The sequence below is a fragment of the Diorhabda sublineata genome, chromosome 10, assembly GCF_026230105.1.
Source record: "Diorhabda sublineata isolate icDioSubl1.1 chromosome 10, icDioSubl1.1, whole genome shotgun sequence".
Taxonomy (NCBI): domain Eukaryota; kingdom Metazoa; phylum Arthropoda; class Insecta; order Coleoptera; family Chrysomelidae; genus Diorhabda; species Diorhabda sublineata.
This window is the reverse complement of record NC_079483.1, coordinates 14,561,122-14,587,625: the sequence shown is the minus strand read 5'-3', so window position 1 is coordinate 14,587,625 and position 26,504 is coordinate 14,561,122. Positions and strand designations below refer to the sequence as shown.

The window sequence follows — 26,504 nt, the reverse complement described above, 5'->3', positions numbered from 1 at the left end:
GTTAAGTAGGGTTACTACCATACTTTAAGCAAGCAAATGAAGAGGAGATTACCAAATCTTAATTAGGATGATTTGGTAATGAATGATATCACATATGGAGCGGATAATTCTTCAATTAAAATTTCAAATTTGGTGATCAATATGCTTTTCAATAAAGTAATATTTTGACATAAGCAAATTTTGGAAAAATTTAACCAGTAGCGCGCTGTCAGAGTTAGTTGTCACTTTTATCTCCCTATTTTTCACGCCACTGGAGCAAAATTCTTTTTTTAATTTTGTTTTTGCTTGATTATTTTTAGTTGAAAAACTAATAATCTTTTATGGAGCTAAAATGAACGGTGTAGAAATTTGCCTCGAAACAAAAGTCTGCAAGCACGTAATTTACAAATTAATTAATTCTTCATTCAGTTTCGAATAATGATTGCGTAAGTAGTTCAAAACAAATATAAATTATTCATAATATCAATTGTTCAAACAAAAATAACAAAAGTAGCAATGAAAATAATATTAGCACAAAAAAAAATTAAACAACACTGTATTACAACAATAACAAACTTGACAAAGTTACAATTGTTCAAACTGTTGGCCGCTTACTTACTACATCGTTTTGTCTATTAGGTCTTGTTCAGATTCGATGATTGTTTCGTACACTAAGGACTTCATACAGTCCCATATAAAAGAATCGATAGGATTTAAGTCAGGTGATCTTGTGATCTTTTTCTCTAAAACTGTTTAAGTAATTTCTTGCCGCTGCAGCAAAATGAATAGATAACAGTTCATCCAACATTTCTTCCAGAAGGCGCGTAAAAATTGATCCATTTAATTTATTTGGTGAAATGTAATGCCCGATTAAGCAATCTCCAACCATACCCACCCAAAATTCCATGAGCACCTGAAAATCTCTAGGTTCTAATTCTTGAACACTGACCAATTTGTATGGATGTAACACTTGTTCTTTTAAAACCATACAGTTGAATGGTCCACTCTTAAAACGCGACCTGTATTTACGAGCCATATTTTTTAAGTAAGTACCGTTTTGCGATTCCGCCGCCGCAACCACAAGGTCGGCGTTCCGCACATGCGCGCTGTTTACCTACATCTCTTGTCTACGCACTGACGCGATTACAGACTGATTCTTCATTGTGTACGTTGTTTACTGAGTGTTTAAGATGCCCCCGACAATCGTGAGTCCAGCCGATTGTGAAGTACGGGCTGTTATAAGATTTCTTAGTGCTAAAGGCATAAAACCTATAGATATTCATCGTGTAATCTGTGAAGTTTACGGACAAAACATTATGAGTATTGGAATGTTAAGGAAATGGGTGAGAGCATTTAAAGATGGCCGCACAAATGTGCATGATGAAGAACGGAATGGGCGTCCTTCGGTCGTTAATGAAGATTTGGTGCAGAAAGTGGATGAAAAGGTGAGAGAAAACAGACGACTTACAATTTCATCATTGTGCGACTACTTTCCTCAATATTCTCGTAGTGTTTTGTATCGCAATGTGACCGAGAACTTGAAATACCACGTTGGGTTCCAAAAATTTTGACGGATTTCCACAAAACCCAACGTTTAGGCAGTACATTGACTTTCCTTGAACGGTACCACAATGAAGGTGAAGATTTTTTAGACCAAATCGTTACTGGTGACAAAACTCGGGTTGCCTTTTTTGGGACAGAAAAGAAGTATTGCTAGTGGAGTTTCGGCCTCAACAACTTGATCATTGCTGATCATGTATGCATAAGAAATCATCGAGACTAGACAAAGGAAGTAAAATACTCACGACTTATCATAGTTTTAATGGATGGAATTATGTTAACCTTATTTCTAGTCTTGATTATTGCTATTTTTAGACGTTTCTGACTTATTGAGGATCCGAAAAATCACCAAGTGATTAAAACCCGTCGCCAAGAGTATAATCGCTTATCAATATGCCGTGATTATGATCAAATCAGAATTTCTTTTTGCTAATTTCATCACGAATATATAACCTGCTCAAATATTGTCAAAACATTCTCATTTTTATCGACTGGACTTTCCGCTCTTGTTTCGATACCAAAAAATTTCAGTTCTGTTTAGGGACATGGTTGAGTTTATTACATTTTTTAATTAGTATTCACATTATAATTTGTTATGTACCGTTCATCATATATAATGTTGAATATAGTAAGTCTTCATAGACCTTTTTATTATGAAAAAAAAATCTCTTCACAAAACATTTATTTGTTTGTAGTTATACTTGATATTCATGGAAATGGATCCTTATTTTATATAAAAATACACAGGGCTTCATAACGTCTTATCGTATTTCCACTCGAAGTTTAGAATTTTTATTTGAAAATTGCAGAAGTATCAGTTACATAAAGCTTTTAGAAACATTGTCACGATAAGGATAAGATATTGAAAACCTTCAAAGGAGTAGATGTATCAAATAACTGAATGCTTAATGGCTGTTAGAGAATAACACAATAAAATATTTTTAATGTAATTATTGAGTCTTTTATTCCATAAATGAATGAATAATAAGCTCGCCCATATTATAACTATGTAGTATTGTGCTATTTCCAAGATTTGAGAGATGATCATATGTGCCCAGAAATTTAGCTGAGAATGGAATAAGGTAAAAAGGAAAGTGCATTGTTTTGTTCAAAAGAAATTTCTTTCTTTGCCGGTTGAAAATATATGTATTGAAAAAAATCGAAATTATCCATCAATTTCTAAAATGTTCTATTGCAAAACAGTGTGTACATCTGAATGATATACACCCGAAATCTCGTCATCAAATTGGCTATTGTCTAGGTTAGGTTTACCGGCTGCTTCTCCCTAAGCTGACTGTAGATTCACTCTGACGAATTTGAAAATCTTCAAGTATTTTCATTCCATCATAGCAGTTCTGAGTAATGTTTAAAATCATAGACTCTGTTATTTTCGGTTTCATTTTTGGACCGATCTCTTTCACAAAAGTATTTTCATAGATCTGCATTGAGGTTTGGTGGAAAGAAGGGTATGTGTATTGTCTGGTTAATAGAGAACTTTCTTCCACTGAAGATGAGGAAGTATTGGAATAATAGAGTTTGGCCATATCATATTAAACTTCGTTTACGTTGTAGAGCCAACTGGGAACTAAAGACAAATTTCATTAGATAAATTTCGGATCCTATTTATAGATAACCTTGTATATGAGTGATTTAATCGGTCAATTAAAAATTGTTATTGTTGGTAGTGGTGTTAAGTTGTTAATTTTCCAACGAAAAATTATTTAAGAGTCGGCAAAACGCTCTCTTCCGCAGGAGTCGTCGAAGGAAAAAGTCGTTTTAGATATAGTTATATCTGTGCATTGTGGCGTTGCTCGAAGAAGTTTTTTTAAGCCATCCTTATAAAGGGAGAAGACCAGATATAATTTTATAATTTCATTCGAGTATTCATATAGTTATGGAGTGTAATGTAGAGAAGAATTCGACTCGAAAAACCGTTGTTACGGATTGGAATAAAGAGGACTTTTCTTTCGCCATTCTGACGTCCGACAAAGGAAAACTCAATTTGAAAAACCTGTGAGATACTAGAAGTGGTGTTCAGAAAGTTACCAGGAGTTTTAAAAGCCGAGATATATATATATATATATATATATATATATATATATATATATATATATATATATATATATATATATAAATGAATATTTCTCTATATGTTTTTTATAGAATCGTGAACTATGCGTTTGATCACGAAATTATCTTTAGCAAAGTTGTGTATGAGCCCACGAAGGTTTCTGAGTGGTGGATTTATGTTTCAAAGAAGAATGATTGGTACGCCAATTTCGAATTTGAAAAGGAAGAAGTTGCTCCTGAAAATTCAAATTTGTGTCAAAAGATTGAGGCTGTACTCATAAATAAATAAAGAAGCCAAGTGAATGAAATAATGTTCGAAACTTGCCCATCGCGTGGACCGTGAAGCTGATCCTGTTTGATTGTTTCGATATATTAGAAAATTTGGTGAACGCGCCGGGTACAAATCGCGTGGAAATAAAGTAAAAACCTCTGATATTATTCGTTATAAGATATTTACAACAGAGATTTTATTTGTTCGTCCATTAATGAATTCCTTAATAATATTCATTAATAACTCAACTAAGATTGTAGATATCCAACGTCCAAAATCAAAGCGATGGTTATCTCCATTAGCTATTTTTTACAACGTATGAAACAGACATTGATGAATAGAAGTGTTCATAAAATTAGAGATGAATTTCTAACGAGCGTTACTCACATTTCCCCTTTATTATTTTCAGTGAAATACTAAACTAAATAAATGACTGTTCCACTGTCGCATTTCTTTTGTATTGCCACCAACCGGGATGTCTACTCGGCACTAATCCCTCGTTTTTTCAGCATCTAATTAAATCTTTTTATTCACCTACTTTGATGCATATCTGGTCTGGATTTTTAATTAAGACTTCAAAAACATTTCGTACATAGAGATTTAGTTTCGCTTTTCCTCATAATCATTATCCTTAACTCCAGACTTTTTGGGTATATCGTAAATACACAGCAAGGCATATTTCTATCTATCAATATAGCCATTAAAAAATGCTTAGTCATTAACTCGTCAACGTGAATTAAGTCGACTAAATGTGTTGATAAATATATGAGAGCGTTTTCCAACAAAAAATTATACAGGGTGTGTCATGTGACTGTGCCCAATACCAACTGTCGTATTTTAACTGAAATCCCATTATATATTATTTATTTTTCCGATTCTTCACGAAATACTAGACATAAATCATAAATAATGTACATAGTCGTTCCTATACCTGCCTGCAATTGTTTTCAGATTTAGAAGAAAATTATTTTTTCTACTACCGTGCGTAAAGTACCTACTATTGACACACTTTCGAATGGGAAAAACTCTGCTTCACACACTAATGCGTGAAGAAAAATACTTTAAGCAGTAGTGCGTGAAAAAAGGTATTATTAAGGTCTTCGTAATGTAGTGGCTAGAGTACGAGGCTCCCATGTTAAAATCGGGCTTATGCCATTTTTCATTTTTCTATTTAGGCAGTAATAATGATTTTTAAGTGGCATTTATACTCGTACATGTTGATGAGAAGGGTTAAAATGTTCAAAATATTATGAGTCTTTTACCAATATTATCTAGATAAAAATTGTTTTATAAAAGCTAATTTTTATGAAACAGTGGCATTAGAGATGACAGATATCAACCAGAATAAACTGGGAGATTTGAAATTCATATTTCTGAGAAAAATCAAGTAATTGCTATCCTTTTCTGTGAATTTATCATTTAAAAATTAATTTTCCTCAAAGTCCTACCTTAAAGAAAAACTAATTTTTCTGTCAACGTAAAACCCAGATACTTTTTATCTGCTTCTACCCGAATAAAATCGAATCGACTAAAAAGGACGAAAGAATTCTGTCGTTTAGAAAAAGGAAAAGCGTTGAAATAATTTACCTGTACTCTGGTGCCGGACATCCTTGTGCAATACATATTAATGCCGCCCCTTCATCTTGAGCTACGGTGACTGTGCCTGAATTTTCCACAATCACCGGAGGAACAATGCCTCTGTGCTCTGTAACAGAAAGTCGGTTATAAATAAGCAACTCTTTAAAACGGTGTATTACTACTAAACTCACGGAAACAAATATCACTACTCCTAATTTTTTAACAAGTTTATCCCGAAGGAATAAAACTTTTCAGTTATAATAGTTAAAGTATAGACAATATATGTTGTCTATGCTCGAATTGATATTCGTTAAGATTATACATAATTGTGCGATGGTTAGCTTAGTTAGTTCGGGCAATTTCGATCTAAATTGGTCGCGGTTCATTTGGAGCCCAACGCCCATTGTGCTATTCTTTAATTTTCATCAATTGTGAACTTAGTTAACTAGATGACCAGACACAAATCTTTTTCGTTTTTTCTAAGCATATCCAATCCAGAAAATTGCTTTTCACTTTATATATTTTGAATTATGCAATTTTTTCGAGGCAATCTATTGTGTTGCTGCCCAGCTTTTGACGTAGTTTTTTTGTCAAGACAGTGTGCCTGAAAAGAGTTTTCTTCTCTGTTTTCTGCTAGCATTACAATGTACAATGGTCTTCTGAGACGAATATTTTGCGTACCTTATTATAAGGTTGTCGGGCTGTCTGAGTTGATTGTCGTATTGTTTGATTCAGCATCAGTCATCTGCGAAAATTGAGATTGCATTACCACCACTTGTAGGAATGTTTATTTTCATCTTCAAGTACGTTTTGGTGATCATAAATATAGTCGGTGTTCTGAGCTAAAAGATCCCCCCTTCTCTTTCTTTCTATTCCACTAATTTCTTAAGGAATAGTATGTTCATAAATTTTTTGTCGCCAACGGTCTTTTTAGGCTGGTTGAGCTTCTATGAACAATTTTATAAGCTGCTGGCTTTGTACTTCTTGTGGACGTATGGCTCCACTTATTTTCAGCACTGTTGTCCTCTGTATTGCTTTTTTGTGTGTTGCTGTTTGCAACCAATATATTACTTCTGTTTGTAGTCACCAACCAGGTGAGGGAAGTGTTGATCTCTTTTTTTATTTCCCAAGTATCTAGATTCCTTCACTAGATTATGTTAGATAACCTAATGCTAAAGAAGTATTTACCTCTTCTATATTTAAAAAACTTGAATGTGAGCACCGTGGCTTTTCTCTATAGGTAGCCTCACTCTCACAAATGAGGTATTCGGCGGTTTCCTTTGATTCCACCGATGTTTTCCAGATGGTAGTTTACTGGGCAGTGTTCAGTAAGTGTACAAGTTACTCTCCTTAGCTCGACTTTATTCAATGAAAGGGCCTCTTCAGACCAGTTAATGGAATAGGAAAAAAATTTTTCCTATTCTTATTCCATGTTTCTGATTTCTTCTCGTTTTCTCGGTTTTTCAGTACCATGACTTGATGGATTTTTGAGAAACCTATGATAAGTTGTGGTCCTGTAAAAGGAATTGTCCTGCATGTAACTAGCGCCCTCTATGAGAGTCAGACATAAAAACAAATTCATTGGAAGTATCAGGTTCCAAAGCATATTCGTATAAAATTTCAGTACAATGTTACCAGTAGTTGCGGCAAAATCGTGAAATATGTGTATAATTTCACCTTTTCTGTAACATTATCCAACATCTGAAAAAAATGTATTTACAAACTTTGTGAAAATTTGTTCAACTATAGTTTGTGCCAGAATTTTTTCTTGTTTCTAAAATTCGGTTATTTTCACCTATAAAAATTTTTAGTAGGGTACGAGCGCAGAGAAATATTTATTTTGTAGAGATACGCCCACTTCTGTTTACAAGAACAGGATTTTTAAAAGCACCATTTCAACACATTAACTTGAAAATAGCTTTTATAATGGGATTCTTGTGTGTATGTACACAATTTATAAACTTGTTCAATTTAAATACAAACCAAACACTGCAACTCGTTCACGATTCAGGCATAATATGGTATTTTATTCCGAACACTGAATGTTTGCTTTTCATCATTATGTAGGCTTTTATGTTGTCTTTTCATTGTGGTTCCAGTGTTTGTTAAAAACTTTAGAAAACAACTAATTTATGATAAAGAATTGTATGAGTACGGTTCTATTCAAGTGTCACAGGCCTTTATATCAATGGGAGATACTTATAGGAATTCATCCATGTATTGGAGAGAAAAATTGGTTGCAGAAAAATGAAGGGCAATACTATTGTGGTTATTAGAATCGAAAGAGTTTTCATTGCACTGATATTATGTTCATTGTATTGAAATCAATAAATATATATCATCTGTTCATTCTATTTTGAAATTCTTGTCTACAGTTGGAAGTTGTTTGTAGGAGTTATGCAATATCTTGTTTATTTTTACTCATTTTGTAGAAAAATATGATGTAATAGTGCAAAATCTAAACCAAGAAAGGACGATTTCAATCAAATAACTCTAAGTAAGATATTTTTTTATCAACCAAATTTTGGTCACAGAGTTTTCACCACAAACATCTCTCACATATTAAGGGGATTCAATTATTTAGTTGGAAATAATACAATGAACTAATATCAAAGAATCATGTAATTTTATTTAGAGTTTTTGTTAAAATAGTAGAAATACGAGATCAGTAGTGAGATTTTTAACCGTATTTTCCATTAAAGAGACCTGATATACCTATAGTTCTTCTAATGTCAATTGCAGATTATAAAAACATTGCTGACAATTTTTGTTTGATCTATCATAGGCGTAGATACCCTATTTTATAAATTTATTATTTTCATAAATACTTTTAAAAATATTTATATCTTATGCTTGAAAGTATTCGTTAATAGACAGTCTAAGGCAATAAATTAACCAGATGCACTTAATTGTAGTCCCACTTGAAACTTAAGAAAAAATAATTTTTATACCTTGTGAACTGGCTATACAACTGATTATTAAATTATAAAACGTAAAATGGTACGAGTACAATGTACCTGCCTGTAAAGGAGTTTGGCTTAAACAGGGTACCAGGCCTGAACTGAGCCATTTTTTACTTCATTCGTCTATTAGAATTTTGGTAATCTTTTATCTAAGACAAATAATCTTGTCGTCATCGAACTATCCTTGACGATACGTTTTTTTCCATTCGTCTATTCAATTTTTTGTGTTTAAAACCACATGCTGACAAAACTTGCTTGTTGAATCTTTTCCTTTCTTAAACATTCGGATATATTTAAAATAACTTACTATGTTTGTACATCTGAATCTTTATTATTAAATTCATACCTGTCTTTATTTTGACTACACTGTGCGATTTCCTAATTTCTATTTATTTAAAGAATTTTATGAATTAAATGAATCTCACCAAGTGACGCCACTGTTTATCGCAGACTGCCTGGCAGGGATATTTCGAAGAAATTGTGTATGTACGCCTTACTGAATACACTGTTTACACCATATAATTGATGCAATCGAAAAATCCTGTAATATTTGTTTCAATTAACTGTTATTATTAACTTTAAATAATTGTAGTCAATGTAAATATCGTAAAAGAAGATATATCTCGATCCTAATTCCTTCTTAATGAAATGCCACACATGTTATACCACCTATTTAAAAACAAGGGACTGGCGACATGACCTGTATCGTTAAAATCTAAGGGATATTACCAAATATCGGGGTAGACTGTTGTCTATTGCCCACACTGTAGATAATGAGTTCAACGGCTGTTCTTTAGAGAAAACATCCGAAGATATATAAATCAACTCTTTCAATCAACCTCGTAATATATCCAATTAATGATTGAAAGAGAGCGCCCAAGTTTTGTATCATTTATCAAATGAGAATTTTAGTGGAGAACAAATATTAAAACTATAATAATACCTTAATCCTTATAATATTTATGTTTAATCCTCATATTCCTTACCTGTAATCCTCACGTTAGCTGGACTACTGACCACGACCTGTCGACTAAGACGATGCATTGTCCTGCAACGGTAGGTGGGAAACTGGTCGCTGAACTCCAAGTTGTGGATGAGTAATTCTCCCGAGGGGAGTTGGTGAAACTTGCCGTCTGGAAATGCCAAACACATTAAGTTGTTTAATGAACCGATAAGATCTAGAAGGGTGACGGTATATAATGAAATATTGAAAGTTTTATACGTCGCAATGGATTTGTTCTCACGTTTGTTGATAAATATGTGAGTTTAATTGAATTAACGAGGATAATTTCACTTGTTTTGTAAATGTAACAAATGGATATGTATTATAAAATAAATGAACTACCTCGTGTTAAATCGTAACATACATCAACTTATTAATGTATACTGTATGAAGGAACTATACAAATATATCAATGTCAGTGCGATAAGTAGAGATGTGTAAATTTTGATATGGAAAGTGTTAACTTCTATTATCTATGTGAAATCCTTTTCACTGGAATAAATAATCGCACCGACTTAACTATTATACTGATCACTCTCTTATTGCAGATCAGTTTATAGAATATGAAATGAAGTTAATCGTACGTTTATGTCATAATAATTTTTCAAATATCTGCGCATTTCTTTCTAAAATATACTTATCTTGTACCCTACTTTAATATTCACAATTTAAAAGCGGCTGACATCTTAACATCAAAATTATTCAACTCGAATACATCCTAGTTATTTGAGACATACGAGTGTGATAGAATCCTGCAGAATTTTCAATTTTCAACAATGCGATGTCTTCTTCGATATTCTCTTTGAATGTGGTTTCATGAATTAGTTTCCACAGATTTCTTATTGAATCTTTGCTCAACAATTCGAATAAGTTTTACAAACGCTGTTAATAAGTTAAAGTCCAATCTGTGTTGATAAAATATACGAGGAATTGCCTCTACCACAACAGAGAAACAATGATTTTCAAAATAAGGAGCAGAACGGGAAATCTTATGTTCGCAGAGTTCAAAAATTCGTGTGGAAAAATTAAAATAATCACATTTATCAAACATTTATCAGTGACTAACTGAGAAGAACACATTTTTTTGCCAAAAGTCGATTTTATTCATCAATGTGATCTCCTATACAATCATTCCAACGCTTCTCTAAATTCTCGATGGTGTTTTTGTAGAAGGATTTATCTTTTGCCACAAAATAGGTTTCATTTGAACTGAATGAGTGTTTTGGTTATCAGCCAGAAGTCACTAGGAGCCAGATCCAGACTATAAGGTGGATGAAGAAGCAATTCGAAGTATAATTCGTTCAATTTAACCATCGTTGCCATCAACTAGTGAATCGGTGCATTGTCTTCGTGAAACAGGGGTTGTTCCTTGATTTTTGTAATCAAACGATCCAACCCTTCTATGTAGTATTCGTTACTGATTCTTATATAGATAGTCGATGAACAATATTCCATGCGGATCCTTAAATACTGGAGCCCATAATCTCTCCTGCTGACTGTTCAGTCCACTTAGATGATGATCGTTTTGATTCCGGAGTGAAGTGATGGATCCATGTTTATAATTAGATATAGCCAATTGGAGGACTTTCTTGATGGTTTCTGGAGTAATCACTTCAATTGGACGACCAGAACGTTCACCATCCTCGGTGTCTGTACGACCACGTTTAAATTCAGCAAACAAATAACAAATGATTTTTTTCGCAATGATGAATTAACACACGTAATGGTTTTGGATCCATTGTTTTGAAAAAAACAAAAGTAGCTTCACTTGAAGTTGGGGATTATGAATCGGAATTTGTAGTTTGGAGTTTGGGATTATTTTTCAATGGATTAGTTCATTCCGGCATTTGGTTCAGAATTGTTTATCATATCACAGTCGTTTTTATTCATTTATAATGAAAGTTTTTTTTGCGATCATTGTTATTTTGCCTTATCTCAAAATTTTAAGATCAAGATTAGTTACGAGATCATTTCAAAATTTGATGTCGATTGAATTAATTGTTTATTTATTTATTTCAAAGGACGACATGTTATTCTATTTTTAACATATATAAAGTTATTGATCACGAAGAATATCACCATCATAGCATCAAAAAAGTTTTAAGCAAATAGTTACAACCTACTACAACGTATTTATTCAATTTACTAATGATCATAACGATTCAGAAGAAATTCAATTTAAAACGGAAATTGTAATACAAATATATCTCCCCATGTACTCTTTGAACAAATCTTTTTTTCCTTTTCGCAAACTCAAACGATAGCTAACACCCTAAAAAATTTCTCTCAGTATTTGAAATGGATTAAGACGGGATTTGTTGATTCTCCAGAGAATGATGTTGGGGAGGTGTCGGTTGTTTGGGAGTTTCCATTCCCTACGGAAAGTTGATAGTACAGAGACTCTTTGAAATAAAATTTTGGTTAGTTCTCCTATATTATCAAATAATGTGCAAAACTTATCTTTCTATTCAAAAAATATTGATGACGCTATAACTAAGAAATTTGACATTTTATTTTTTGAGTCATGTCTAATGAAGCGGAATAAAATAAACTGTTTGACGAGTTTTCATCTATTTTACCTTTAAGATCTGTTGACCATATATTATTATACAATACGTGTCTTATTTTATGCTCCAATAATAATTCGTCTCGGATAACCTAATTTCTGTCTTATATTAATGTAACTTTGAAGAATCAAAAAATCCACCTTATTATTGTTTTAGTCAAGATTTATTGTAAATTGACTATCCCCTACCCTAACCAACATCTTACTTAAGCGATTCCATATGTCCCTTAGACACTTGAAGTTCCATTAACGTTCCAAATTACTTACCCTTCTTTTTGTATCGATGTGACTCTAGCGACTATTAATGTAATTAATTATAGCTTTTTTATACAATACGACTACTATTTAAGAGAACATACACACGCATAGTGTGTTCTTAATAGTTTTGACATCCAACGAATACAGTAGTCAGATTATTGAAACCACTTTGTGAATTATGTAAGTTATTTAACTCACATGCTATTTTGCACTTTCTGTTAATCATAGATTTGAGTACTGGGATTTAACTGTACATTATACATATTAAACGTTTTGGTACTTGACATATTTTTGTTCCAACATTATGAAAAGGCCATAAACTGCGAATAACTACTGTTTTTATCCGTATTTTCAGCATATCCTTCATTCCTCTTGTTGTTGTTGTTGATAAGATAAAATTTTGCCATTTCAAGCATATAGCATTACGGCTAAAAATTCCGAGAAATTATTTAACAAGAGCAATCATTGCTGCTCACTTTTTCGATAACTTCTCATTGAATAAATTCCCTAAGGTTTTTCTTTTTTCGAACAAACACGTTAAACTGAATTCATCTGTGAAGACTTGTGTACAACTGGAGACAATTTTGTAAACAGAGCTTGACAAAGAATATTCTATTGATAATATTCACATTCATTAATTCTAAAACTGGAGCCTCAAGCGGCTTACATTTCTCTGGAGACGAGTGTTTTAACGAATACCGAAATTCTCGGTAATGAGATCGCTGCCAAGAGATACTCTAATATTATATTAATCTAAAGATGTTTCAAGAGGACGTCATTATAAAAGAAAATATATTTATTCATTGGAAGGAGAAGACAGATATATTCGTTGAAAAATGAAGTACTCGTAAGAAAAAAAATCACATATTCATCCAAAGTATTGTCTCTACATCTACTTTAGGAATTGACATATTTCTCATAGCTCACTTCATTCCAAGAATATACAAGAAGTTCAGGGACTTAATGCAAACAATTCGGGAGTGAGTAGATGACGTGAAAATAATGCTCATTTCTGAGTTATAGGCGTTTAAATTTGCGAAATCAAAACTTAAACACAAGGAATGAAATGACCGATAGGATAAACTTCCATTGTGACGTTATGAGGGAGAATCTTGAAGTGCTCTTCCAAGTTCAAAGGAATATCCTTTGTAGACTCCGGAAGTGTCTAGAACATTTTTTATAGTTTTGTTTGTTTTTATTTGATAAGTTGTAGGCTAAATAACTTATTCTACACAATTCTACAATTTTTCCTTATGTAAGTAACACGTTGTTCGATATTATGCAGTTCGATTAGAAATGTTTGATTGTGTTTTAATACCTTCTGCAGTATTATCAATAAATAATTACAATTTATGATAATTTTCTTTGGAATTTATCTTTATGGCGAATGATTTCTTTGGCATATATAATGATCTAAAAACATACATATCTTCTAAACATATCGAGTCAAACAAAGAGTACTTTTTTAATAAAAAATCGATTGAAAAATTAATTTTTCTACAACTGCTATGAAAAGTGACGTATTTCTTATAGCTAACTTAATTTCAAAACCACATATTGCTCACACTGTGAGAAATATCTTTTCTCATGGCACTTCCATTAAATACTATTTTAGTAGGACATAATCATACCAATTTATGATAAATAATATGGATACTGACAGTAGTGACGATTTTGATAATACTCAGTCAGATATATCGAAAAAAGCAGCAAAAGTAAATTTAGAATTTTAAAAAAATATATGAATTAGCATACGAGAAATGTATGGAATGGAGAAGAAATACAAAAATAAAATCTTTTCCGGAAACTGTACTTTTGTTTATTTTGAAGAGAAAACTTTAAAGGCGTATACACGTTGATTACAATATTCAATGTCGCGAAGTACTATTAGTATAGGAAATAACATTGATATATACAAGTATCAGAAATTACTTTTATGTTTGGAAAGAAAGTCCGACAATCACGTTCCGAAAAAATCACAGAGATATTTTTAAACGAAGCTCCAGACGAGGAATATTCATTAATGAAGGTGAATCTATTTAGAAGGAACTATTTTTAGAATTTCATTCTATTTTTTCCTTGAATTAATATAGATTTTTCTAATTAGTGGGTTTTTTCAGTAGATAAAAAGAATTAAATAATCATTAAAAATTCTATTAGCTTGGCAGGGGCATGTCGTAGAGAGAGTGGGGAAGTTAAGAATCGATAATTTAGTAGATTTAAATTCAGCTTTACTTGTGAAATTAGATAAAACGAAAACAAAAAAGCCAAGAACGTTAACTGTAACGGGAGAATTTTATGAGATATATAAAAAATATGCTGCTCTTCAACCGATTGATTTGCCAGAAAAACTTTCAATTTTCAAATTACCAACACGGAAAATGTACTAGACAGGTAGTTGTCATTAACAAATTCGGTAGTATGAGTAAAAATTTGAAATGTTTTTAAAATTAGAAAACTCCTATCTATACACAGGTTACTGCTTCAGACGTTCTTCGACAACAATTTTAGTAAATGCAGGAGGGGACATATTAAGCTTAAAGCGCCATGGAGGATGGCAATCCAGTACTGTAGTAGAAGGATACGTCGAAGAGTCTATTAAAAATAAAATAAACGATGCTAATAAAATCGTCAACTCAATTAAAAAACCACTCCAACAGATCAACCATCAACATCTAAAATTAACATATCAGAAAATTTAATTAAAAGAGATGACGTTTCGGGTTCAACTATACAAAATTGTAAAAATTTCACAATCAACTACAACTCGTGTGTTTACGGCACTCCCCTTTCAGGCACGTGCTACAAACTTCCATATTAGTGAGGAAAATGGGAAAGACTTTTCCCACATGTTATACAATATACTATTTTGCTATGTTTCTATTGTAAAGGTTGTCCTTGTAAAAGTTACGGATTGTTAACTATTGGGCATGTGCCGCCCCTGTCCATCAGATGGAAGAGTAGAATTATTTATTCTGTCAAATATATAACATGGACGTAATCATTCATTAGAAATTCATATTGTTCGAAGGTTTAATTTAGAAAATATACTAAAATATGAATTCTGATTCTGCAGCTTTAGAGGCCTATAACTTATATACGAGGTGTTTTTCTCATGTCACAGTATTATTTTCACGTCATCTACTCACTCCCGTATTTTTCACTTCAAGTTCCTCATCACATACATTTATGTGAACATCAATAAAATTTTTTTTTTAAATTCGTAAGTTTTCATTCGCGTTTTGATGAAAATGAAGTTGTTTACCATAGTTGATGAGAAATTTTGACAGTTCTCTGTTAACCCTGGACTACTAAACTTCAATTTAGGTACCTTATCACTAAATCTTCGTCATTGTGACTAACAGTACCTAAAAATCAATTAAGAGAGTTGTAACGGAAACAAGAAGAGCAAATAATTATCCATTTAACATTTTTATTGATGGGATATTAAAACATGAACATTTTGTGCCGAATATTACAAAAGTAGATATGTAAATAAATGCTTACACAGACTGTTACATAAAAAATTCAAATAAAAATGGCTTAGAAAACCCAAAAATTATATAAAAGTCAATATCTTTTTCAATTTACATTTACTACATTTCTTTGAAACAATTTTTACACTTTACACACACATATTGCTAAGGAACAACTCCTACAAGAGGTTTTGGTAATTCTTCGGAGTTTGTAGTCTCATATGCATATGCATCGTTTTTTCTCTTGTGCTTCTGCTGCAGGTGCTAGCCGAGGAACTGAAGTTGTAGGTCCAATTGCTGCGTCAATCCTATGCTTGACACTTCGGTGTTGTCCAGGTAGATCCCTTCTTTTTCTCAACCAAGCATCAGTCACTTTGTCCGACAATTCACACATGCAATAAATCCTTGTCAATGGCTTTCCTTTTCGTTTATTTTTATAAAAAATATGGCGGTATATGATATATGAATTTAATTCTGCTGATTTGATATCTCTATATTGGTGAAACGAAGAATTACTTCCATAAATGAATCGATAAAAAATAGTTTCAGACACTCCAGGATGTTGTCACTGTATCACCTCTCTTTTAGCCTGAATTTTATTACCTTACCCACAAAGGTTATATCATATTGTTCTAATTTTATATTATATATACTTATATTATACCAATTGTTCGGAACAGGTAGTCGAACAGACGAAGATTTAATATTCCAGGGTTCAAAAGAAGACCGTTGATAGATTCGATCATCGTCAAAGAACAAAGTCAAACAATCGTCAAAAAACCACTTTAGATGCTATCTTTTGTCTAAACACTTGTTGATCATTTTTTATGAAGGCGACTATGATAAGGTTCGTTGTACGTGACTATAACCAAAATTGGATCGAGTTTCCTCAAAAGGTTCAAATCATTTTTCGAACACAAATCCTTCATGGTACATTCTAGTTTTATATGATTCAAATACTACGAAGCCATTATCAACACATACTTGTGCGTTTTCATTAAGCAAAACAACAATACGACCTTCTCCAAGGTATATTTGAACTTGATGACTAAACTTCTATTAATGACGAAAACCTCTGTAGTTTATACCATAGCAATGAATGAAGTTGATATAATGATGAAATAAATTCATAATTCCACAGTAACTATTGTACTAAATAGTTGACAGCAATAGCATCAAAAATTTTTGTTCATTTTTGTAAGTATTAGAATATTGAGATTGAGTTGAATCAGAACAAGCACTTTATATTTTGATATTGAATTTCTCTTGCTCCTTTATAAATTTATTTGATAAATTCCATTTATAGAGTAACTACACTTAGAAGCCTATATTCCAAACTTTAGTTAAAATGAATATTGGCATGGAGTGTTTGAATACATTTGAATCCTTCGTATATTTCGCGAGATGTAAGTGTTCGATAAAATGAAAAATGTGACAGAGATTTGATAGTTGAGTATTTTTCAATGCGGGCGAAATGCTTGAACATGAAATCTGATAAAGCGAATGAAATTGGAATATTTTGTATTGACTGATGTTTCAAAGATCAGTTGTTTCAGATATACCGAAAGGAAAATTTTGACTGATAATAGAGCTTAATTTATCGAAGCTATATGTATCACTCGGGTTTCTATATATTTAGTCTGTTACATAGTAGCGATAGCTGGGTACTTACAAACTCACTGAAAAGCAAAGTTCAAGCAACTAAATTGAAATACTTACGCAGAGTCAAAGTTATTACCAGAAAAGATCGAATAAGAGACGAAAGATAAGAAACTGCGATTAAAACAATTGGAAAACTACAACTGGTATGTTCACCTTTGTAGAATTTAGAACAATAGAGCAGTCAAAAGAATTTGGCAAACTAGAGAAATGGAAAAGAGCAAAAGAGGACGTCCAAGAAAATCGTGTGAAAACAAAAACACCAACGGTACACACGGGTCTATGATTATACACATCATATGTCATAATTGTCCTAATGTTCACAATATGATACATATTTGAGTCCACAGGTTCAATAAGACCAACAAATGTTTATCAGAAAACGTAAGATTCACATTTTTGTAGTCTATGGAAGTGGGCAAGAGAATTCGATGAAAACGAATTCGCGTAGCTCACAATATTTATGTTCATCGCTGATCACATATTGCCAAATTTTGTATCTTAACTTGGGTCTGCACTCGTAATTGAACTTGCCGTGAAACTGGGTGTGGAAAGCCTCTGACATTGAAGTGTATTTCCCAAACGGACCCATGAGTAGTCAGAAACTCTAATTTTGGTCTAAAAACTATCTCTATAGATGATAGTCATTTTTGGATGAATAGGTATGTCAGAAAACAACACTGTTAAATTTGAGGCAATACCAATTCTTATTAGATCCAAAAGAGTCTAGTGTGTTCTTACGAACGCGTCTCCACCCTGAAGCCGGTCCTGCCTACATTTAGTGGAATTCGGCGGAAGCGCGGCGCTTTTCTATTTCTTTTTTATTACAACAGGCGGTTTATTTACGTTGTTTCTCTCGAATAATTGCTAGGTCTATTCGTTTATTTGTTTTGGTTCTTCATTTTATAGAACTTTTGAGAATATATATAAAGAGTTTGTGTAGCGCAGTTCAGTTAGTTTATAAAAAATAGTCGTAGTGAATAGACCAAAATAGAAAGTAATCGAATAATTAAAATAAATGATTCAAGTTAGTTAAGTGATAAGTACATTATAGACAGTGTTTATTAATTCACCTTACGAATAGAAATCCTATAGATAAAGAAGAAAAACATCACAGTCTTTAAAGAAGTGACTTTTGAAGTGCATTTTGAAATCATTGGTCCATATTTCTTTGATAACGACGTTACCATACTCCCACTATTAACAGTAAAAACTTTAGGTAGATCGTGACCAATATCTCTTGTAATGAATTGAATAAAACAGATAAAAACATGTTAATCATGTTACGTGTCACATATCTAGTGACATGCGGGAAATTCTGTAGGGATCAATGAGAACATCTGGATTTCAAGTGGAGGTGATATGATTTTTCCATCGAAATCTAGTAATTTGACAGCATTGTGAGAGTGGCAGGTACATGCAATTCAAAACTTTTCGATTATTTGTAAGTTGAGGCGGAGACTGCTCAATTTCCATTGCACTCCACAAATTCTTGATACACGGTATCAAAGATGAACAAACGACACAAACCCTAATTGTGTATTTCATTTTGTTGTAAATATCACTTAGTATATATTTCGTTATAACGTGCTCTCTATTTTCCTTTGTGTTTTCTGGAAGCTTCTAGGGCATTTTTAGGAGTTATATTCTTTTTCCCAACATTTTTGAAATGCTTGTATTAATATAAATATTATACGTTGTCACATTACATTTTATTAAATTCGCTTCCATTGTTGCCAGGATGTGTCATAACGAAAAACTTATTTTCGAAATGAAAAATAACATTTCACAAAGGAGCTGTTTCGCAGCATTTATTCTGATCTTATTTATAACTTAAATTATCGCTCGAAAATAGAGAAAGAATTCTAAGAATATCAGTAAAAGTAATTCTCATGCCACGTATGGAAGACAAATGGAATCGGTTTGAAAGGATTTCTTGTAGTTGTTAAAGTCTGTAATACTTCTTGTGGCAGTGGTCGGAAACACACATACGAACTGTTTTCGAATTTATGAGCGAAATTTTATGGTTTGGAGAATTATTCTCATGCTAAAGAATGATGTTTGAGAATAAAGCATTGAAAAACTATTGAAATAAAACTAAAAACTGCGGAAAATGGAGTGGGAATGTAATGAAAGATTACATCTAGCTTTAAAACGAATAGCAGATTAAATAGATATTTTTAGAAATAACATGATCGAATTTTTCACCAGAAATTGAATTTTTTAACTTGAAAATGAGAACAAAAAAATGAGAATGTTTACGAAATTGCACGAAATCAAAATAACTATTTCAACATGTTTTGAATGAGTGTATGTGTATAGAATGAACAATATGAAAGTTACCTTAAAAAGTTTCTGACTTCAACCTAAAGTATGAAAATTAATTATAAACTTATAAGTTAAGGAATAGATTTGCGCATTCATTGAGTAGTTATCATGAAAATTTCATACATTTTCGACGAATAATTTTTGTTGTTTGGCAATCGTATAAGTGAGTCCTCATGAATATTTTCCTGAAAATATTCATTACTGAGTTATCATTTGGAAGCACTGTAAATTGACACTCTGCACTGTAATTAGAGATCGTAAAATTCTTCCAAATGGATAGGAAAGCTGAAGTATTGCTAGACTAAATGTATAGACTTGAAAGAAGACCAAGTCGATACATAATTATGAAAATTTTAATTCTCAGACAACTCTCGTATAATAACTGTAGATTTCGTCCCTAATTTTTCTTCCAATCCTAATATCTTCCTTGCCTGTTATATTTTGAGAACCATAATCTTCAGAAGAAAATTCGGAATATGGGAAATAATTTCAAAAATATTCACAAAGATTCACAATTCTTCTAGGTAATTCCTCTCACTAGTTACATGGTATCGGAAAAATCATTAGGAAACTTGCGCACAAATTTCTTTACCTCATCGTTGGGGTTTTTATCTCCAGTTCTTATATTGTATTGAGCGTTGCTAGTTGGAGAAATATGTGTTGGTGTGAAAATTATAGTTTATATTGAAAATAATTGAAAAGAAAAAGAAATCCGTCAAAAAATTTCATCATCGGACAAACAATTGTAATGATTAATTTTATGACGAACGGAATAAGGTTGTTCTGAAAGTTTCTGTATTTCCTCAAACAAATCTTCTCAATTTTGAAAAGCATCCATATTAAATATTCAATTATTTGTATGACGAATATTTCCAAAAATGAACAAATCAAATAAGTTGTAATAAATTAACGAATCACTTTTGATGTATATTAAAGCTTAAGTTTCTACTAAACTCTTTAATTGACACTTGTGACAGCCTAATAATTTATTTGGCAAATAACTCGATTACTCGGAGGTTTACTTTATTAGAAGGTGAAGACACCGAATTTTTGGTTATTCGGTAAATAATACTTAGTAGGGAAGTAAGTGAAGAAACCCGGAATTAGTAAGAGACCCAGCTAACACATAAGAAAATCGTGACCTTCAAAACATACAGACGCACCATTTACAGCATTGTCTCTATCATATTTAAAACGCACTCGTAATAATCTAAGTTGAATAATGACTAAAATGTAGCAATGAGTAGTATTTATTTCTCAATAAGAAAGCCATTGAAGCTATTAATCAATTTAAAATTGATTAAATAAAAATAGGCATACATGAATGACCTCTGACATGGGTTGTACATATTGAACCGCATCTATGCTTATGATAACTTTGTTGCAGGTATTATATTTTTGGTTTGAGTAGTAAAACACATTGCAAATTTCACTTTTAAAAATAAAAAATTTCGGTCCTTTCTGCTTTTTTGTTTTTGTAACGGTACGTCTTATTGGCACATTCAACTTAATTGTGGTCACTAATTCTCAAGGGTGATATCTTGGAAAGGGGTTCGATGAGGAAATTTTGTTAAGGGAAAGACGCATCTTAATGCGGTAAGTCAGTTTTTGAGTTAGCATCCGAAAAGTGAACTAATTTCAAACGCTTATTACTCGATAGATTTTTTTTTACTTATGAGACAATTTGAGCGGAGGTGCGGAGGTTGAAATCTCATATTTGCATGATTTTTCTGACATCATTCCTAATAAATTATTTTTTTTTTCGTTGTACATGTCTTCAACTATTATTTACTACTTGATATCATGTTAGACTCCATTAACCTGAACATTCAATTTGAAATATTTCATAAAAATACACAAAACGTTTCCCCTTTTTCTCAGTGGGGATGTTAAAATCTCAGAGGACAACAAAAAATACCGGAATATAACATGACAAACGTGAATTTTCATTCATAAGCTTTTAATATGCGTACATGTTTCCAGAACGCAAACATCCATTTCATTGTATAAATATGACACATTCAGTTCCAGTAGGATAAAAATCCATTTGTCCATGAAGAAACGTTATAAAATATATGCTGGTTATGTTTGTACAGTTGGAGAGAAAATTCACCGAGATGTTAGTTTTAGGGATTCGACTTCAAGTGCGTGGATGACATTTTTTATACGAAGGGACGATTGTCAAACACAGAATATCAAATAGGAAAAAGTTTTTATGTAAATATAACGGAAAGATGGAATTCGGTATTTCGCTCAGATACATGTACATATATTGCAACACACAAAGTCCTTATTATGTTATTTTTCTTCTTTCACAACGTAGCTATAAAGAAAAACCTCTCATATATATTGATGAGATTACTTCACAAGATAAATAACCACATAGATTTAAAAATTCAGAATTATTAGATACCTCACATACTCTCTAAATCGACAGTACAAGAAAATAGTGGATACTGTAATCTCGTTTTGTACGTAAATATTCTCAGCATTTCTTATTATAGTATATCTTTTAGAAGAAAAAATATCACTGTTGGTCTGATTTCAATTAAATATATATTTAAATAGATAAGATTTCTGTTACATAATCAAGTTTATAATGAAACTGAAATTAAAGGATATGTTAGTAATATTTATCGTTTTAAATATATCATATATGAAGTGGAATAGCTAAATGAATTAAATTAGTTATTGAATAAATGAGTGTGTAATAAGAAAAGGGCTTGATGCATCGATTTTTGCATACGCATTTTTTTCCAAAAACAATTACATAGGGTGTGCCATATGGAACTGGCTAACACCAGTTTTTTTATTTTGAATGCAACCCTCTGTGTATTATTTATTTTATGGATTCTTTGGAAAGTTCTGAACATAATTCATATACAATGTCCCATGCTTATCTTCAGCTGCTACGGAAATATTGAGTGTTTTCAAATTTTTCACAAAAAATAACATTGCAGTGTTCCTTTTTACTGATATGAATTTGAGAAAATAAAAAAAAGTTTCTTAATTTTTGTATAAAAATCATAGTCAATTTTTTTTAATTTTGTTTTAAATTGCCTGATTATTTTAGTTAAAAAATTAATAACCTTTTATGGAGCTAAAATGAACAGTATTGTAGAAATTTGCCTCTAAACTAAAGTCTACAAGCACGTAAGTAATTTACAAATTAATTGATTATTCATTTAATTTCGAATAATGATTAAGCGTAGGTATTTCAAAACAAATATAAAGTATTCATAATCTCAATTTCAAACAAAAATGTATTACACTAAAAACAAAATTAGCAATGAAAATGAAAATAATAAGTTAATAAGTTACAGTGGTTGTTCAAACTATTGGCCGCTTACTTCAATACACTTATTATACCGTTTTATCATTGAAAATGTGTCTTTGAGAATAAATCTGGAAGGAATTGAATTATTTCTACCGCAGCTTGAATTCTAGCTATTAGATTTTGTTCAGATTCGATAATTATTTCCTACACTAAGGACTTCATATAGCCCCATATAAAAAAATCGATAGGATTTAAGTCAGATGCCCCATCGTGTTGAAACCACATGTGTTGTGTAATATTTAACGGTACATTCTCCAACAATTATGATCATGAATAATTTTTATTTGTTTTGAACTAGTTACGCTTAATCATTATACGAAATTAAATGAATAATTAATTAATTTGTAAATTATGTGCTTGCAGACTTTTGTTTCGAGGCAAATTTCTACAATACCGTTAATTTTAGCTCCATAAAAGGTTTTTAGTTTCTTAACTAAAAATAATCAGGCAATTCAAACTTTATTAAAAAAATAATTAGTTCCAGTGGCGTAGAAAATAGGGGGATAAACGTGACAACTAACCCTGACTGCGCACCATTGGTTAACTTTGTTCAAAGTTTATTTATGTCGAAATATTACTTTATTAAGGAGCATATTGGTCACTAAATTTGAAAAAAAAAAATTAAAGGCGGTCTTGATTGATGGCAAACTTTTGATTTAAAATTTTGAACACCCTATATTACAGAAATTAGGCCCCATAAAGGTTCATATTCCTATATCAAAATGAATAATTTATTGAGATCTCTCTATGGTAGAGCGTTGTCGGTCAAATATAGAAACACACTGTATAATCGAAAAATAATAAGTGTTATGGAACTTTTATTAGAAAAACGAATATCCGAACAATATTTAGAATTTTAGGAAGGAAGTAAATTGCCCGTACATGCTACTGTTCAAAACAGTACTTTGAGGCTCTCCATTCGTAAGTATCTCGATACAAACGAATTGATAATAACAATCAATATCAACAGCTCTCAATGTTCAGAACTTCTAATCATGGAAGTTGAAACGCAGAATTTTAAACTAAGAAATGATTTGGAAATAAAAGCACGGGCGTGATTTTAATATCCGCCATAAAATTGTAACTTATGTTACAATGTACCAAATTGTGATCGTGGTTGACATGAAGATTAGATAACTCGTGACGGAAGATTATGCAGCTCGATATTCTAATTTTGAAATGAGAAACAAAAACATTTTACATTCTAAATACCTAACAAAACACATTAGAGTTTGTATCTTTAAGAAATATCCCCGTCCTGAGGTGGCGCATCCTTATCTCAAAGTCACGAGTTGTAGCGCACGAATAAGAAATTATAATTTCGTACGAGTCATTAGAAATGCTCAAAACAAATTTTGATTATGTCTGAGATCACTTCAAATATTCATTCGATAACCTCATGCGGTTTTTTCTACTCAAATCATCAAATTTGATTATTGTCATCCACACTTATCATGTTGATTACTTTGTAATTGGTGAGGAATAAAATTGATATTTGGTATTTATATAAACTTCACAAACCGTAACATGGAAATAAAAATAACAGCAACTGCTATCTATAAAAAATTACCTTGAATTTGTTCCTCTTAACAAAAAGACCTTCAATATTTATTGTTATATTCAAAAAAACTAGATTGGAGATATTACTCCGAGCAGTATTGGAGAAAATATAATTTGAGTTTATTCCAAATTTGTAACGTAATATAAAATATTGATATAACCAATTCGTTGTTATAAAATTTTTCTATTATAAAGTCACACAAGTTTTTTGTAAATAAACGAATTGGGTATGAGATTTTTTTTGAGAAAGTAATTTCTTACCTCCTTGTAGTGATGGATAAATGAAAAATGTAGGCTCTTGAACCCAGGATATGATTCTCACCAAATCCTTGACAAAATTTGGAACTATACATTTCAATACTGCTGTACACCCTCGAGCCGCTCCTATGACTTCGACGTCCACTCTAAAAGTTTGTGTAACAACTGAAAGAGAGAGAAATTATTATTTAGAAGACAATAAAGAAAAATTGGACAATCGTTATATCTTATTTAGCTTTCAACCGACAGCTCGATAGAAGAAATCCAACCAATTACGAATATAATATTGTATTGTAAGTTCGCTAAATGGGTTCTTAGGCAGGCCCTGTCCAGCTACAATGGAATTATAAAATTCGGCGAATTGGCGCGAGGTCTTTCATCTACTTTTCATAAATGGCGGGCGCGCATTAGTTGCTTCCTTTTAGAACTTATTATGATAGAAGGCGGTTTATTTACAGTATTTCTTTTGTTTCTTTTCGTTCTAGAACTCTAGGTATATAAATGATTTGTGTAAACGCAATTTAATTTAGTTTTTAATAAATAGATATAGTGAAAATAACGAGAGAAATCGCAGAAATCATTTAAGTCATATTTATAAGTAAATTATCAGGCAAGTGAATTGTATAGTGTGAAAATAAATTAAGAACGTAAGAGATAGTGTTGATTAATTCACCTCACGAATATAGAGGGTGTAAATAAATACAAAAAACATTACAGTATGATTGCTTTTTTTGAATAGTTTTCATTATTTATAGCAGAATATTATATTGAAATTGTAAATTCAGTACTAACTGTTACTTAATTCTGTTTTGCCCAAAGAAATTCGTTCAGGAAATCCCAGTAGTACAGATATTATCAGTTAATCAGTGAGTAATACAAAAATAAAAAGTCGCAAATACGTCTAGTCAAGTGCATGGAGCTTGAGACTATTCTCCACATTTAGCACAAATATACTAAAGGTCATTATTTTTTCCTGCAACGTCATATATAATGCAATTCCTTTCATCATTCATTTCATCATTCATCATTTCCTGAACATCACAAGGTGATTCTAAAGATGAACTGAACACTTTCGTTTAATGGTTTGTGATTTCGCTGTTTGGCAACTTATGTTCTTTAGTTTTATACTTCTGGCTTCTGGCAGTCCAGTTTCATTTCGTTAGATTTTCATTTTACTTTAGAGCGTTATTTAGATTTGCACTTTCGCATAAAACATTTTCAACAACTAGAACTGTAGTAGGATTAGTATTTTCTTGCGCTTCAAGAGGCTTGTTTGTAGCTTAATGCCATAAAACCTATGTCAGAAAAGATATCGGAATTGAGAAGTTCTATTCCACAAGCCTTAAATCCATTTATAGTATTTGCCACTAATACTGCTTCTAAATAAGTTGTCTGAATAAATAAGCAATATCTTGAACGGTGATGGTTCTTCCTGGATTATTAACCAAAGTAGTCACAGACTACGCTATAAGCTATTTACAAGGCACCAAAAAAATCCAATGGTTGCATTTTATGGCATGTGGGCGCCGGAACTCCAAGTAATGAGATGTAGTTTTCTCTACATAAATTTATGGCAACCAGAGTTACATGTGTGGCATGGTTATTCATCAATCATAAAATGCTATTATCTTTGGAGGG

At 31.7% G+C, this 26,504-nt stretch overlaps 1 protein-coding gene across 3 annotated transcripts in view; it reads right to left on the bottom strand.

Annotated features, from left to right (window-relative positions):
• LOC130449318 (cell adhesion molecule Dscam2) overlaps positions 1–26,504 on the bottom strand; it is a 241,842-nt gene that overhangs the window by 126,604 nt on the left and 88,734 nt on the right. For all 3 annotated transcript variants that reach the window (XM_056787055.1, XM_056787058.1, XM_056787056.1), the window contains exons 3-5: positions 24,870–25,031; positions 9,408–9,554; positions 5,468–5,585 (exon numbers count right to left, since the gene is read on the bottom strand). In XM_056787055.1, the coding sequence (XP_056643033.1) occupies positions 5,468–5,585; positions 9,408–9,554; positions 24,870–25,031 (427 nt within the window). The remainder of the gene's footprint in view (positions 1–5,467; positions 5,586–9,407; positions 9,555–24,869; positions 25,032–26,504) is intronic.